The sequence below is a fragment of the Curcuma longa genome, chromosome 4 (genome assembly GCF_044706935.1).
Source record: "Curcuma longa cultivar G26 ecotype Majalengka, Jawa Barat chromosome 4, ITB_CL_G26_1.1, whole genome shotgun sequence".
NCBI classification, from domain to species: Eukaryota; Viridiplantae; Streptophyta; class Magnoliopsida; order Zingiberales; family Zingiberaceae; genus Curcuma; species Curcuma longa.
The window spans coordinates 14,480,359-14,496,695 of record NC_133864.1 but is presented as its reverse complement, the minus strand read 5'-3'; the positions used below and the strand labels follow the sequence as shown (position 1 = coordinate 14,496,695).

At 39.3% G+C, this 16,337-nt stretch overlaps 4 protein-coding genes and 1 non-coding gene across 5 annotated transcripts; 1 reads left to right on the top strand and 4 right to left on the bottom strand.

Moving 5' to 3' along the window:
* Nucleotides 1–722: 722 nt before the first annotated feature.
* On the top strand, nt 723–1,457 carry LOC141827136 (uncharacterized). The gene has a single exon (XM_074714393.1). The coding sequence runs from the start codon at nt 723–725 to the stop codon at nt 1,455–1,457; it is 735 nt and encodes a 244-aa protein (XP_074570494.1).
* A 1,022-nt stretch (nt 1,458–2,479) lies between these two features.
* Nucleotides 2,480–2,552, bottom strand: TRNAR-ACG (transfer RNA arginine (anticodon ACG)). The gene has a single exon. It is a non-coding gene; the product is annotated as a tRNA-Arg (tRNA).
* A 4,878-nt stretch (nt 2,553–7,430) lies between these two features.
* On the bottom strand, nt 7,431–8,673 carry LOC141826556 (transcription factor MYB93-like). The gene is made up of 3 exons (XM_074713811.1): nt 8,541–8,673; nt 8,328–8,457; nt 7,431–8,229 (listed from the first exon to the last, which is right to left on the bottom strand). Exons 1-3 carry the CDS (start codon nt 8,671–8,673, stop codon nt 7,527–7,529), a joined length of 966 nt encoding a protein of 321 aa, XP_074569912.1. The 3' UTR covers nt 7,431–7,526.
* A 3,059-nt stretch (nt 8,674–11,732) lies between these two features.
* Nucleotides 11,733–12,155, bottom strand: LOC141826230 (EPIDERMAL PATTERNING FACTOR-like protein 1). Its single transcript, XM_074713479.1, has 2 exons — nt 12,039–12,155; nt 11,733–11,951 (listed from the first exon to the last, which is right to left on the bottom strand). The coding sequence occupies exons 1-2, from the start codon at nt 12,153–12,155 to the stop codon at nt 11,733–11,735; spliced, it is 336 nt and encodes a 111-aa protein (XP_074569580.1).
* A 2,352-nt stretch (nt 12,156–14,507) lies between these two features.
* LOC141827454 (protein PHOSPHATE-INDUCED 1-like) lies at nt 14,508–15,506 on the bottom strand. The gene has a single exon (XM_074714703.1). It carries the CDS (start codon nt 15,473–15,475, stop codon nt 14,549–14,551), a length of 927 nt encoding a protein of 308 aa, XP_074570804.1. The 5' UTR covers nt 15,476–15,506; the 3' UTR covers nt 14,508–14,548.
* Nucleotides 15,507–16,337: the final 831 nt, after the last annotated feature.

Genomic DNA, 16,337 nt, shown 5'->3' with positions numbered 1-16,337 from the left:
GGCTAAGATGGTAAAGATTTCATGTTTCTACACTTATCACCTATTAATTTAGTACCACATGACCAAAGTTAAAAGTATGAATAAATTTATTAGATTTTAAAAAATTAAGATAATACAATAAATAAGGTATACTAAATTTGCTAATTATTTTGTTTTACTTTTCCCATCACAATAATCCTTGCTATTAACCATCAAAAGCTTCTGGGGTCTTGTCAATTGTAGTTAGTACTGCACTACCAGGGAATCTCATCCATATCTATTCTCTGATTGATTGATGAATTATGACCGACCAGAAGCTATTGTTTAAGTGCATGTTTGCTCGACTTCTCCCCCTCAAAACAATTTTATGGCTGAGCAGTTCGTTGGCTGTATCTAAATATATAATAAACACAACCTTAGTTTCAAATTAAGAACTGTATTGATCTTTAAATTATGAGAACCAGAACCTAACTGGTTGGTTGACTGGTTGTATGATCGCAAACTACTCTTTCAATATAGCACAACTACTACTCATGAGTTTCATAGACTTTTATCTCAGCTCGAATTTGTTCCATTTTCAGCTCAAGGTTTTGGGCGCTGCTAAATTCTTTCCTACTCCAACAGGAGACGATAGAGAGGAGAGGTTGGTACAGCACTACCTTTTAAACCACCCCTTGACCTCTCTTGTTAAGGCCACACAACACACAATATTCCATGCCAACCCAAATTTCATACAAGGAGAGATGCAAAACAGAGAGAAGAAAGGAAGAGTAGCAAGGAATGGAGGAGCTTCAACAGACCTTATGGTCTGTTTTTCACCCACTGCACAGCTCTCTCTGACGCCAAAGCAACTCCGCAGCCCTACCAGGCCGCCTGGGGACACCAGCAAACGCTTTCCCGCGAGGTCCCGGCCTCGCGGCCAGGCGAGCCCCCTGTTCAATGCTACAGCAGCGAAGAACATGAGCCCGGAGATCGCCGAGCCGACGTCGCCAGAGGTGACGTGCTCCGGCCAGATCAAGTTAAGGAGCGGGCCGAAATCATGGCCCAGGACAACTATTGGCGACAAGAACTACAGGAAGAGGACTCATTGGATTAGCCTCAAGAAGGATTCGATGGTTCATCTTATTTCTGCTCTCAAGGGGCTTGACTTCATGTCCAAGAAGCCTTGCTTATGCTCGTTCCACGGTGACGTCGATTGCGCCATCGTCGATGAGAGCGGAGGAAGAGAAATTAAGGAAGAGATCAAGGGAGTCGTCACAACTAGTGACTCTTTAACTCGGATTTCAAAGTGTATAAGGCTATTGGAAAACCCAGAAAATGGGCGGCAAGAATTGATCGTGCCACCTCCAAATGCACTCTTGATGATGAGATGCCGGTCTGCGCCATGGCCGAGGGGAGTTTTAGAAAGAAGTGGTGGCGAAGGAATGCAAGGTGCTGCAGAGATGATCGAGGATAACAGAAGGGAAAAACATTGCTGAAGAAAACTACCCTTGGCTTCTTTACAAAGAAAACTAGCGTCATTGGAAACTTAAATTTAATTACAAGGAGCCAAAGCTGGAGACAATGATGACGACGACGAAGGTACAAAAAAGCAGTTGAGTTCATGATTGTCTAGCCTTTGTGATGTCCAGCAATACTGTATATTTGTTTAGCTATGCAAATTATGATATACTATCATTCGGTCAGGTCTATATTGTAATAAAATTTGTGGGAAATTCAAAAACCTCTGTCCATTTGATTCGACATCTAGCTTCAACGCGTACATGCTCGCTGGACCTAACTTCAACAAAGGAATTCGCTGGACCTAAGCTCTTTGGATTAATTAGGGGAATTGGCATGAATCCCAGGATGAGGTCCACTAGGTTCAGCATCGTCGAGCTTCCTCGGATCACTGGGAGATCACAGGTACTCTCTTCCCTTCACCAGCGACGGCTTCAGCCAAGGCTCGATTAACCTGTCCGCATGCAAAGCAAAGTTCAAAGCTAGGAATTAATCAGAAACAACACTCATATTGTCTGTTTTAATTCGTCCTTGTATTGGTGATAGAAATTGGTGAGATCGACGAGATCCTTGATCACGAAGATATATGGCAGAGGAGTGATCATGGAGGCCCTCGAGGTGTCGGCGTCGACCTGCTTCGGGCAAGCCAGTATTATTTCCATCTATCTTCGTGGAGCAGGAGCCACAAATGAAATGCCCTCTCTTTTGAGGAAGCTGGCCACCTTGGCGCCACTGTTCTTGATCCAGTTCACCAAGGTCCCTCTTTTTCTTCAACATTTTGCGTGCGCCGGAAATCTTGAACGATCGCCGAATCTTTCTGTGGAACTGTAGAAGTAGGTGATGAAGTGGCGTTGAATGCAGAAATATACTGGGCACGTATGTTGGACAGGCGGCATGCCGGCCAAAACTACATTACTACTAATAACTATTAATTTGGTCAAAAACATCAGAATCTACCTGACGTCTAAAACCTGCAGCGGTGGTTAAAAAGGACATAAGTCGACTCCGCTGGGGATCGAACCCAGAATCTCTGGTTCCGTAGACCAGCGCCTTATCCATTGGGCCACGGAGTCATTGTTGTTACTCTTTTTGTTGTTATTAATTAATTAGTTTTGTTTTTCACAACTCGCTTGAAGGATCGATCGATGGCTCACAAGCCTTCAATTTCTTGTCCCAGCAACCCCGCCTCCTCTTTCTTCACTTTAGCGGCTTGTTACTTCCTCGACATCCGTCAGTTCCTCGCCTCGGCGGAGCATTCCTTTGAGCCCACGATATCCGAATCGATTCATGGTCACAAGCTGCAATGTCGCTGTCGTATCCCGGGAACACTCCCACGGACGGACAACAGGTGAACGAGAGCCAACAGGGAAGATGAGGAGATGAAGGAGAAACAAGCAAAAAACGATGGAGGAGATCGAAATAAGTAGTCCATGGCCTGAAAGCGATAGCCTTCGTGCTTCGGCCTCCGAAATCTTCGAGAAATGAGTTCAAATCTAATTTACATGGTGAACTTTTGTAAGGTTGTTTCCGCTTTGCTTTTCTCTAAGCGCAGTGCTCTTGATTCTTACTTATCTGATGGTCAAAATCGTTTTTTATTCTTCTATTTTACCTTGAGAGAATGTGGAGTCTGGTTCGGTCATTTTTTAATATTTTTTTCTCTATGTTTTTGATGCGGTTAAAATGTTAAAACTTTGGAAAATTAAAGCAGCTTTGTGATCTGATATTATGTAATAGCAGGAAATGGCCGGGTCAACCCTTGTTGGACTCTATTACTTCATCTCTGCTTGTTGATACGCTAGTGTTGACTAAGCCCTATGGTTTTGGTGCTCAATATTAGAACGATTGCTTCTGAAGACTATTTGTTTTCTAGATAACTGAAGGTAAGCAAGGAAGAGAATAGTGTTGGTGGTTGAGTTCTCTATGTTTTTGGAATAATCAATAACAAAAATGGCTAACTATCAATTTCCTCATAAAGGAGCTGTATTTTTTTAGACTATATAATACCACCTATTCTAATCCCAACTATTTTGGACTGAAGTAGAGTAATTGAGTTGTATAATCCCTTTCAAACATGGATATGCTTCCTTCCAAAACGTTTGGAGCTTTGTTATCACCACGTGATCTCAGCTTGGTGCCTTGTTGGTAGGATAAAGTGAGGCACTCAATCTAGCATTTCAGTGTGCTCTGACTCTGATGTCTTTGAACAGGCAATGCCTCGACGAGTGCCTCATGCCTCAATGTAAAGTGTCAAGATAATAACCTCATCCAAGAAAAATGTTGATGGGTTATGCAAAGCTAGTTCATTTGTGTTTAGAGAAAAAGCCCTTGCCACCTACAGAGAAAAATATATTTGCTTTCTTTTTTTGTTATAAAATAGAAATCTATGTTATATTTTTACTATAATCTTAATAAAAATCTCAATAATCTTGAATCTGGATATTGTTGATCAGAGATGTTTGTCTGTTGACTCAATAAATGATTTATGATAGGAATTTGGAGTGGGATAAATACACTGTGAGAGATTGAGAGAATTAAACACAATAAGATGTGAAGGATACAACTTAATTGAAAGGAAGTTTATATCTAAAATGTTATAAGGACTCATTTATCTATAATGTTGTCATGACCTACTAGATATTTTGTCCTTGTTTGAGGGATTTTGATACAAACTTAGTTACAATTTTGTTGATTTGATTTTATGGTAATGAATCTACTCCAATGCCATAAAATTTATGGTTTACTAACTTCTCGATCTAGTGATTATTTTCAACTGTGGCTTTCTATAATTTGTGCTAGGTAGGAGGAGCATCAGTCTCTTTCTCCTTTCCTTGGAAAACTGAGTGTTTTGTAGAAGAGCTCCTCTTGTGGATCACTTTACTACCATTTGAAATGTATCAGACTTCTATTGGTGGAAGCCAGTCCATGAATTCCCCAAGCACAAATGCCACTTGTCTTCGGCCCATAGATTGTTTCACAAAACAATCCATCTTCTTCCAATTTGTTGGTTTTATAATGAAATGTGTTAGGCTTTCTTCTGTCTCCATTAGGTGCTATTCCAATTCAAAATGGTTGATGTTTATATTGTTCAAACATAGTATCAAATCTTCGATTTGTTCAGACTAAGGTTCCTTCATGTTAATCTGGTAGTTCTTCTTGGACAAGGAAACTACCTTGGTACCTTGTCTGGCATGTGCTTGCTCAAAACTGAGCTATAACAATTTTCCACCAAACTTAACTTGATTGACTATTGAAAGATGACTATTAATTTAGCCAAGCTAAATCATGTTGGCCAACCCTTATTTAAGTCATTTTGACTCATCAAGATGATCTATCCACAGTTAGTCAAACAAATCCTCACTGTTGACCAACCCATATTTGGCTCAATTTGAATCGTCAAGATGATCTGTCCACAGCTAATCAAATCCTCACTGTGTTCAGGTGGAAAAACGATTTTGTTGGGGCAAATTATATAAGGCCTTGGCTCAATTTTTAGATGCTTCCTTATAGGAGGAAATACCTTTTCTGTGCTCATTTAAGCTTTTGAAATGAATCTTTGCCCTTGTTGAGTTGCCCCCTTCAATCATTTCATTTGCCAGATATCCTCTGGGAAAAAAATGATGTTGGGGGAAGATCTATTTCCATTTTTAAGCTTTTGTGACCTAACCCTAAAGCAGTTATCTATATTTGAGTAGCTGCAAGCTTATTTTTTAGAGCATTACTACTACAGTTGTTTCAAATAAGATCTTTGTGTGTCTAGGTTATTTGAATATTTGAGTAGCTGCAAGCTTTTTCTTTATTGTTCACAAGAAATAATGATTAAGCATTAAAGTAAATTATTCTCATCCTGACAATTATTGCAAGGGTCAATTCCATGAGCTACTTTCTGATCGTCTTAATGTGGACAGTAGGAGATGGAGATGATGAGCACAGATAAATAGAAGATTGTCAATGTAAGCATATCATTGTTAGGCTATCTTTCTGTCCAAGGAGGAAGCAAGAGGAGCAAATATCTGCATAGAGGAAACATCATAGGCCAACATTGATAAGCATATTTATACTGTTTCTCACTTATTGCTTGCTAAACTCAATACTTGAACTAGTTCGAATATTTACAAAGGTTAATCATGTGATCATGAATTTCTTCCAAATTGGCAGACCTATTATTTTGTCTCATCTCTGGCAGGTATTTAATCAATTCAGATTATTATGTTTTAGGAGCAAAATTCTGTTTGGCTGTTTTCCCTTGGTTTCTCATTTTTGGTGGGTATGATGATTGCTATTCTTTTTTCTTAAGCAAGTTCTTAAAAATTTTGTTCTGTGATGTTTCTTCTGTGGTTCTTTTACTGGATAGGTAATTGTTGGGTTTTTTTTATCATAATTTCCCTGTTCTATTTGATCAACGATCTTTGAAACACAAGTCTATCCTATGAGACTCAATTTTTCCTCATGTTGATGGAAAATATTTGTGAAGAAGATCCATTCTAATTTGCTCTTTATTTCTATGCCATTGGTTTGTTACTCTTAACCTTTGGTCTCCAGCACAAGGTCAAAGAACGCCCCTCTTAAGGCAAAATAAAATTGTATGGAATATACTTCAGTATCTAACATAATTAATAGAACTCAGGACCCTCTATATGTCAGAGAAGATACCAAGTTACCAAATATTTGTTTGTCTTATATCCCATTAGACGAGAGAGAGCAAAAAATGTAAAAATTTATCAACACTGATCTTGGAAGTTTTATGATATGAAATTTGAAAGCAACAAAATTAACCCTCAAAAAAGTAGTGTTGCATCGCCTATGAGCTCAAAATTTCTCAAATGAATTTGAGTATTTATTGACTAGTAACTAAAGAAAGAGATAATTTATCTTAGAAATAGGTCAGATGAGGACCCCATAACTTTTGATAATACCTTCTTTCGAGCTAAGTAATAAAATCGTTCTTAATTTGAGTTCGATAGTTGAAAAATAAAAATCTAAAAGGATGCTCCTGTAAGTTAATATCCATCATTAGGATAATTTGCCCAGGTCAGTTCTCTACCTAACCTCCTGTAGCGCGCATAAGTGATTCTTCCCTGCTGCTGTCTAAACCTTGGATTGTAAACCAAACCAAACTGGAGTTGTTGATACTATAGTAGGTTAGACTTTCACGTGTGCTTGACTTTTACATGCATGCAGCTTCAGGGAGAACAAAACTAATCACTCTGATTGAATATTGTATGCCATTCAGGTACACACTAGCATGAACTTCTTGCTTAAGTTTTTTCTCTACGAAGGAAACTGGTATTTGCTACAGTGAACAATACTTCAACTTCTCTTTATTGATGTAGCTGTATATACTCCGTAAATGAAATAAACAGATTTTTTTCCAGTTTAAAATCTATACCTAGGTAAATAAGCATGCTTTCAGTTTTGTTCGGCAAATCCTTTTACTAATTTTTTTTGAAAACCAAAGCACAAGAAGGCCACCCGATCTTGTTCCTAGTTTGGTGCTTACAATCGAAACTCACTCTTCTATAATTGATGCATTATATTTTCCATTAACGATGTTGATACAAAACTTTGATTTCTCTGAAAATTATTGTTTTTAAGAAAAAACAATGGTATAGTCAAAGCTACAATACAATATTTCCACTACTATATGAGCTGAATTCGTTGTCATGTTCTTGTGGATTCACGGTACGTGCATTTATTTCCATTTCTGTGCCTGTTTTTATGTTCATTGTTCTCCTAGCTAGTCTTCGTTGAATCTGGACAATTATACTAATCATTGTGAAGTAGTTACGTTATGATGTGCTGTTGCTGTTGCATGACTAGTGCTATTTTAATTACAGGAGAAGTAATCAATCATTAGTACAGATAGAAGCCAAGTACAGAAAGGAGCAGAAGCGACAGAATTTGCATTATATATATATATATATATGTATTTATACATTTACAAGTATGTTGAACTAATTCAGCAGCCATCATAGAATGCAAACATCAGACCAGAACATCCAAAAAACCAGGAGAACAAGACAGAACCTTTGAAGATTATCTCCCATGCTTTAATTAGCAAATTCAGCTATGAATTGGTCATCAAGCAAAAACTCAGGCCAAATGGAGTGAGTCTCATTCTCATTGCAGCTAGACATGTTGCAAACATCCCCCTGGTTGGCAACTGACGCACCATTGAGAGGAGGAAGAGATGAATGAGGAGAAATGTGCTGTGTTGTTATTTGGCTGTTGTCTCCCTGGCTAAATCCCCCAGTCATGGTGTAACACTCAATGTTCTCCTGGCTTGTAGGCGGCTCAAACAAGACGGATGCTATCTGGTTAACTTGTTCATGGTCGTTGATATTTTGACAACCAGAAGACGCCATTGTGGGAAATGGTGAAGTCATCTGAGAGTTAAGCAGGCTCATGGTCTCCAAGTCGGCAGCTGTGGTGGCGCCGAGGCCACTGCTATTGGAACTATTTGTCATGGTACTTGCAGATTGAAACAGGAACTGAAGGTACTGCAGCTTCGTAGCCTGGGCTGCCTCAGTTTGGAGGCGTGCAGCATGGTTGTCCTTCGGCCAACCATCGAAGAATTCACAGAGATTGGCAAGGGCAACGAGCTGGGGGAGAGCTGAGAAGAAGTCAGTCCTCGGCTGATGGGTCATGGGATCGAACCCCATTTGGATGAGCTTCTTCTTGAGGTGGGTGTTCCAAAAGTTCTTGATCTCATTGTCCGTACGTCCAGGAAGGTGCGTGGCAATTGCAGACCACCTGAACTGATTGAATTCAGATCAAGGATGGACCAAATATTGGAACGCATGCACGACATTAACCGAGAGAGGAATCAGTATAGTCAGTAAGGTTATTACTTGTTGCCTAAGATGGAGTGCAGATTGAGGATGGTTTGCTCTTCCTCGGTCGAGAATTTGCCTCTCTTAATGTCTGGCCTCAAATAGTTGGTCCATCTCAGCCTGCAGCTCTTGCCACATCTATTCAGACCTGTGTAAAATCTCAGTGAGAAGGCTGAAAACAAGATCACCAATACGCATATAAACATGAAATTAGTAAGAAATGAAAGGCACCAGCAAGTTTAGGGAGGGCTCTCCAGCTGCCGTGGCCCTGCTTTTCTATGTACTGGATGAGCTTCTGGTCCTCTTCAGGAGTCCAGGGACCTTTCTTGAGGCCATTCTCATCACAGCAGGGCGATCTCCCCATTGAAGGAATTGAATCAAGCTGGGTGGTAGAGGTAGGAGGAGTAGCTAGCCGAGGACTGACTGATCCTTAGGTTACTCCACACTTTCTTACCAGAAGATGAGCTGCTTATTTATAAACACTCGTTCGTTTGGTTGCTCCTGTATTTAAATATCAACATGACTCTGGAGCATGCCACGTGCCGTGCCTGCGGCTCATCCGAATAGGTAGCTTCAGAAAAAAGATGGTTAATTAGATCACAAGTAATCATTTGTTCCTACGTAGTCAGTCACTAATACTATACTGAGGGTTACCGTGTATGATAATTCAAGAGCCTGAAATCTAAGATTTTTCATGTACAGTTCGATGGACGAAGACTAAAGCTTCTCCACGTCACAAAACTTCCCCTTGCACGCAATAGAACACGAAGCCAAAGAGACTATCGTCACCTTTCACCCACCTTAAGTTTAGCTTTATGACTATACAGACTCATAGATGATATATGACGTGCATGAGGCTATTTAGTAAATCTGATGCAAATAAAAGTGATGCTGCCTGTAAGGTTTCATTTACATGCAATGTTTAGCTAACCCAGCCTTAGTTGCCGACAGTACTAAGAGTTTATTACAGGAACTCAACAATCTAATCTACCCTTACCAACTATTTAATTAAGGTTGGAAATGGAAGTCAAATGATAGGACATCACATGTGCCATATATATAAAAGATAAATTCTGGTCTAATTAAATTTAGTTCGCACGTGTAATGTTATTATAGAGCATGCCCTGTCCTGATTCTACATTTCTATCTACTGAAGTATCTACTTTGTTCTTGTGAAAGATCTCCATATCAACAACAGAGTTCGATGAAGAACAAGATACGAAGTAAAAAATTTCAGAGGGAGTGACATGACTTGTAGAGGACCACCCTAAGATGCTCCTTCCTCTGAGCATAGTTTCAGATAATTAAACAGACTGGAAATATTGGTTAAAGCAAACAGCTTAAATATCGAAAAGAGTCTATGTTTGTCTTGTTTTGTTAGAAAAGTGAATGAAATTGGCTCCTATGATAGTCCCACGTTGAAAGTGATCATGGATGAAATTAGTTCCATGGCAAGTTAATTTTACAGCAACATGCTGGTTGAAACTGCTGAGTAAGCAAGTCTGGTAACTGCACTTGTAAAAAATTTGAGAGAGAATTATTCTAAATAAATAAAAATCTCCCAGAAGCTCTGGATGAATCATAGGTTAGGAAGTTGTTCATCTACAAATTTGTTTAAAACCAAAGGGTGATTGCATGGAGTCATTTTAAAGACCCAACTAAACCTACAAACAAATATTGGAGGTGACATCATTGCACTCCACGCAACGTAAAAGCTCTCCTGTCCATGCTCTTCACTTTGTTGCATGCTTTCGTATGTTTTTCACCAACTTAATTTTATTTCTTGGTGTTCCACAAGTTAAGCAAGAGTACCGCGTATAGACCGTTTTAAATAAATTGAATGAATCAAACTATGTAAACCCATAAGGCTGAGCACTAGTTGCGGAGTCAGAATGGCCGATTTACCCGAGCTGATCTCAGATCCCAAGCGATCTTCTTTTCTCCCGTCGTTGATTTACTTGATATCCTCCTTCTGTCATCGATTACTCTGATATGCTAAACAAATTAAGGAGGTCAAATTAATCAATAGAAGGAGAGTTTTTGGACAAGACAAATATAAATGCACTATTCCATTTGTTTTACCATTTTATTAATACAAGTAATTTAGACGAAATGGACCATTTATAGTCATTCTCATTTTTAATTATATCGAATATATAATAATAATAATAAATATATAAATAAAAGAGTGGAGAATCAAAATTGCTTCCAGGGCAGGCTTATGATTAGACTCTTTGAGCGGCAATATATAGTTTGTTTCTTCGTCTGAATTAATGATGCCTTTACTTTTTTTAAGGAAAAAAAAAGACATTTGGCTGATGATGACATTTATTAATTCTTAATTTTTTCACTTCAATATTTTTTGGAGAAAAGCATTTTTATCTATTTTCTCTTCTTTTCTTTATCAAAACGTGTCATCTATATATATGATTTCACTTTTCAAATTATTAAAAGTGATAAGGGCGATTTATGTTCCTCAATTGAATAATACGCAGATATTGCTCAAGATAATCATAAATATTAATTGAGAGAAAAAAATATTTTCATATCTCTACCTCGTATGGTGAGTTGTATGAATACTTTGTGAAGAAACCATCTTCTTCTTGCTTTATTTCTGTAGCAAAATTATCACGTGATAGAGGCATTCGACTATAAATTACAGTTGCATTAAAATCTACATTGAAATTCTCACTGAACTCTTGTGAAGCACGACAAGGTTTTATATATCTTTTGGTAGGCTTATAGCACTTCATATTTTCTAGTAACTTTAGTGTGTTTACATTTTACGAACAAGTTGGCCCCAACTGTGGCTCTTCGTCATTAATGACCTCTCTGGACTTTCAGGAGATTGCGCAAGAGTTAACGGACAATTAGCCGTCTCAGGGACTTTTGGGGACAAGAGTCTGTAAGATACAAACTATATATGCTCCTGTAGACTTTAACCAGATTATGAGCAATCAAGAGACTGTTGATATTTGCTAGAAAACTCAAGAATCAATTAGCAGCAGCTCGACGGTTGACTCTGGAAAGTAAAGAGGAAATCATGCATTGTTGTCCGGTTCGAAGGTTAGGCTTCACCCAGAAATAGAAGAGGATGGTCATCAAGCGATTGATTTTGTTAGAAATAAGGTCCAAGTTTCCTAAGACAGATGCTCGTTGTGAGATAAATATTACATGTTTTCTCGCATTTGCTTTGTCGATTTATAGATGTTGGTTTTGTTTTTTCTTTTTAAGTACAGATCAAGAATTCCCTGCTGCTCATGTTCTGCTATTCCATAATACGAAAGGGCTGTAAATGTTTGGAAATAGGTTGAAGAATGAAGAGCTCTTTTGTTCTTATGTTATGGTTTCTGAAACTTAAATTAATAGGAATAGTACGATAAAGGAGAAATCTGTCCAATTAACCACATTGCCTTAAATTAATCAAGGGTTGTACAGGCGATTCCCGCACCTGCACTTCCACTCCAACGGCTTGTAATTAGAGAACTGGTTCGCAGACAACGAGCAGCCATTCCCCGGTCGTAACCCGGACGGTGGCGCCGGGTCCTGCACCGCCGTGCATGGCGAGCAGTGGTTGCACCGGTTGCGGCAGTTGGGCGGCGCAGACCCCAGAAGAACCTTGTCTTGATCCACCAGCATTCCCTGTTGCCAATTATATATATGAATCTAACTCTAGCAAACACAAGAGGAAGAATCGGTGATCAACAATTAACGGAGCCAAATGCTTACCTGAGAAGAAGAAATCAGCAGCGAGTCATCGAGGAAGTAGGCCGGCGGGGGAAGCACAAGAAGAAGACTTAGCAGTGTGAGAATTAGGAAGCCATGGCTGAGAAGTGAATTTGTCATGGAGTAAAGAGGGAGGGGTTCAGTTCACTTTATGGGCTACTCTGTGTCCTTATTAAATGGGAGGAAGCAAGGGAAGGAGAGGAGAGGAATCGAAAAGCACAAAGGCTTAGGAATGGCAACAAATGGGATGTTTCCACATCAACAACAGAGGTACAAGCAGTTGACAGATGTCTCACCAGATCAGTTCAGGGATTGAGGGAGGACCCAACCCCATCCATCGACTTCGGAATTGGAGTTTGACCGAGTAAATGCCGCCGCCTGCCTCGTCCTCCTCCATTAAAACCCACTTTAACATCATCGTTTACCCAAATGAACAAACGTTAACAGGATATATTTCGTCGCTCAGTCCTCCTCCCACGTAGGTTAGTCACGATTCACGAACTTATTTTGAGTCCATACCAATTGTTGGATCTGATTGCTAGCTGATCAATGTCCTTACAAGTACGTACCCACCAATCACTCCATAGTTTACTGATACCGAAACAACAAAATAACTTACATATGACTTTTGACTCAAATATTAGAACAAGATATAATCATTAATAGTTAATCAGAACTTTTTTTAAATTTATATTCATTGTAGGATTTATCCGTAATTGATTAATTTTGGACTCATTAGATATCGTTTAGTATATCTTTTCAGAGACTATGGATATTTTTTTTATTATTTATAATAATTTTTTATTTTTAAGATTTAAGAGTATTTTTGTCTTTTGATTAAGGTACGGTTTAGGGTCTATTTAAGCATTGTTTAGTTATTTTGAGATTATTTTTGCTCATTAATAATATTTTTGCCGTTTCTTCAAAAAGTGACGAGTGTTTTTCCTAATTTATGATATTCTTTGGTAGAATTAATATGTTTTAGAAGGTTGCTTCCTATATTCGTGCGCAAATCAACAGATTAATATTTTTCGTTATATCAGTTGGTATTAGAGCCGAATTGATCTTGTATTATCATGCCGCTAAGGAGACAATCGCATGTTGACAACGTTCACAACATTTATGAGCATAATATGGAGTAGCGAATTGGAGAAATAACAAATTCGAGAGACAATTGATGAATGAATGGAATTGATTGTAAATCAACTATCATCAGAAACAGATATGAAAACGTGAATAGAGGAGGCCTGATCCGATGCAATAACGATCATCGGATCAACTCAGAAGGAGAAGAGGACGCTTATGAAGAAGAAATTTCCAGTAGGCAACGCAAAGTAGCAGTAGAGGAGGATCACAGTAGAAGTTTTGCCAGATGAAATTTGTTCACAACCATGTCATGAATCGCAGTACTAGTTTCAACTCTTTTTAAGTGGTTTACTCAGCTCAGCCTTGAGGTCCACTGGATTTGTTGACATTTGCCTAGCAAGGGCACAACATATGGTAAGATAGTTGATTTTGTGAATTGCTTATAAAAGGTCCATAAAATAGTACATGAACACCTATCAATCTCTAATTCAAAGTACAAACATAAAGCTGACCAAAAGCACCGGCACTTGGAGTTTGATGTTGGTGACTTCATATGGTTAGTTTTGTCTAAGGATTGTTTTTCCGCTGGGGATTACAATAAATTATTAGCCAAGAAGATTGGTTCGGTTGAGATTATTGAAAAGATAAATCCCAATATGTATTATTTAAAACTATCTGATCATATTTGCACAACTGATGTTTTTAATGTGAAATATTTGATTTTTTTTTCATGATGATGATTATATGTGGTTAGCAATTCAAGGACAAATTTTTTTTTCACCCTGTAAAGAATGATACTGAAACAGCAAAGTAAACTTTCAGAAGTTATAACTTTTAATTGTTAATCATAGCTCTTTCAAAGATCTATATTCATTATGGGGTTTACCTGTACCAGTCAGTTTCATCCATCAAACATTATTTAGTATTTTTTTGAAAGTTCTGAATATATTTTTTATTATTTATAATAATTTTTTATTTTTAAAATTTAATAGTATTTTTGTCCTTTGATTAAGATTTATAGTCTATTTAAATATTTATTTAATTATTTTAAAATATTTTTTATTGATTAATAATATTCTCATCGTCTTCTTAGGAAAGCGGTAAGTATATTTTTTAATTTTTGATATTCATACGTGAATGAATTAGTAGATTTAAAAAGTTATTTTTGATATTTGAATCACTAATTTTGGCTACCTCCAGAAAAGGTGATGTATATTTGAATCTGTACGTACATTATGTTCCATAAAGTAGCACTTATGAATTCGACAGGAATAATTAACCAAAGAAACTGTTTCGCTGTCATGGATTTAAGTTCGAAAGGAAGAGATTATTTGATTAATAGCTAATAAAAAAAAAAGAATTAAGCAATCTTTTGATAGAGATAGAACTATGTACACCAGTAGCAAATAGAAATGATCAAACAGAGTCTAGACGAGAGTGGAGCAAGTGGAGGTAGCCGGGTCAAATAGAGCAGGAAGCAGGTATTTCCTACCGTTGACCCCATTCGCGTTATAGCTGGCCCCGGTCGACGGGTCCACCCTCAAGTCGCCGGCGTAGCCAGGGTAGGAACCCTTCGCGTACACTCCGGGGCACGCCGTGGCCGCCTCCAGCGGCGCCGACTTCGGCCCCTGGTAGAAGCCATCTCCGAATGGGTTGGTGACGGCTCCGGCTACCATGCTTGCCAGGTTGATCACCATCCCATCGGCCCCAACGTCGCCGTTGGGCGGCACCAGTGGCGGCGTCTGCGGGCCGTAGAGTGGCTGGTGGAAGGGCCAAGCGCACTGCCCCGGGCACTGCTTCGCCGCGTTCCCCACCCAGATGTAGGCCGTGCCGGACTTCGGATTCGACCCGTGCGAACCACACCGGTTCATGCAGAAGCCCTCGACCGCCACGTCGTCCGCCGTGAAAACCAACGCGATGCCGCCCTTCTTGGGACCGGCCTTGGCCGCCAGCTCCGACACCTGAGACATCCTGAGCGACTTGCCCAGCGAGCACCCCTCGTCCGACACTTGGCGGGCCACCACGATGCTGGTCTTCTTCTTGTTCCGGGCTTTGGACAGGTAGAGTTGGTCGATGGTACTCCACCATTTGGGTACGGAAGGAGCAACTAGTTGTGGCTGGGAGGTGGGCGTGAGGGAGAGGAGGAAGTCGGAGATGATGGCCTTCTGCGAATGGGTAAAAACCCCGTACCACATGATGGAAATAGGGATGTCGCCATGGAGCACTGCCCCATTGTGGTACGTGAGGAGTTCCGCTGACTGCTCAACTAAGCTCGTTAGCCTTCTTGCTCCCAGGCTCACTTGAGCTAAGCTCACAAGGGCAAGCAGTGCAAGGATCGAGGACAAAGAAGCCATTGAAGAGTACAATGCCAAGAGGAAATGAAGAAGCTTGAATTGGAGATGGGTGGAGGATAGAAACAGAGGCAGGGGAATATAAATAGGCGGTCTGTAATTAGGAGAATAAAGAAGAAGGAACTTTCGAATTAGCTTCCTATGGCATGGTACAGCGTAATGGCTTAATATGGGGCAATTAATTTTAATTGACAGGTGGAGGAGGAGACAGCCGTAGTTATATACTAATGAATTATTACTATTGGGTTAGGAGATGGTCAGATGGATACTGATGGGTGCTTTATTTATTCGTTGATATTTGTGTTTTTAATGGTGAGGGTGCAGTTGAGGTTAGCTGTCTAAGAAACCATTAGCATGCAGTGATTCCTATGCAGATGCATGCATATTTTTTTAAGATTAATCTAATATATGCATGCCATCTCATTAAAACGTAGTTGCCACAGTCAGCAAATTGTGTTTTATACAGCTTATGTAGTGAGAAATGTAGATAACAGAACAGAACAATGCATATCAGCTGGTTTTTGACGAATCTAACAGCTGTGTGGTATATCTGTTAGCAAGTTTTACAGCTTCTCATCTTGTTCTTTTAGATTTTTTTTCTTAAAAAAAAAGATATGTACAAGGTGTAACTTAAAAGATCGGGACCTTACCAACTGCAAAAACAAATGCAGTAGATAGATCTTGCTAGGAGTTTGTGAGACAGCTATGAAAGAATCCAGTAACTTAAATTCCGTGGCATTATTATTTGCCTCCAAGTCAACACCCAGACGCGTGAACCAAATTGAAAGGTATTTCTAGTTTGCGAGATGCTTGCACTGTCATGCCCCCAAAAGAGAGAACGAAGGGCATTGACCATTTGGCAGGC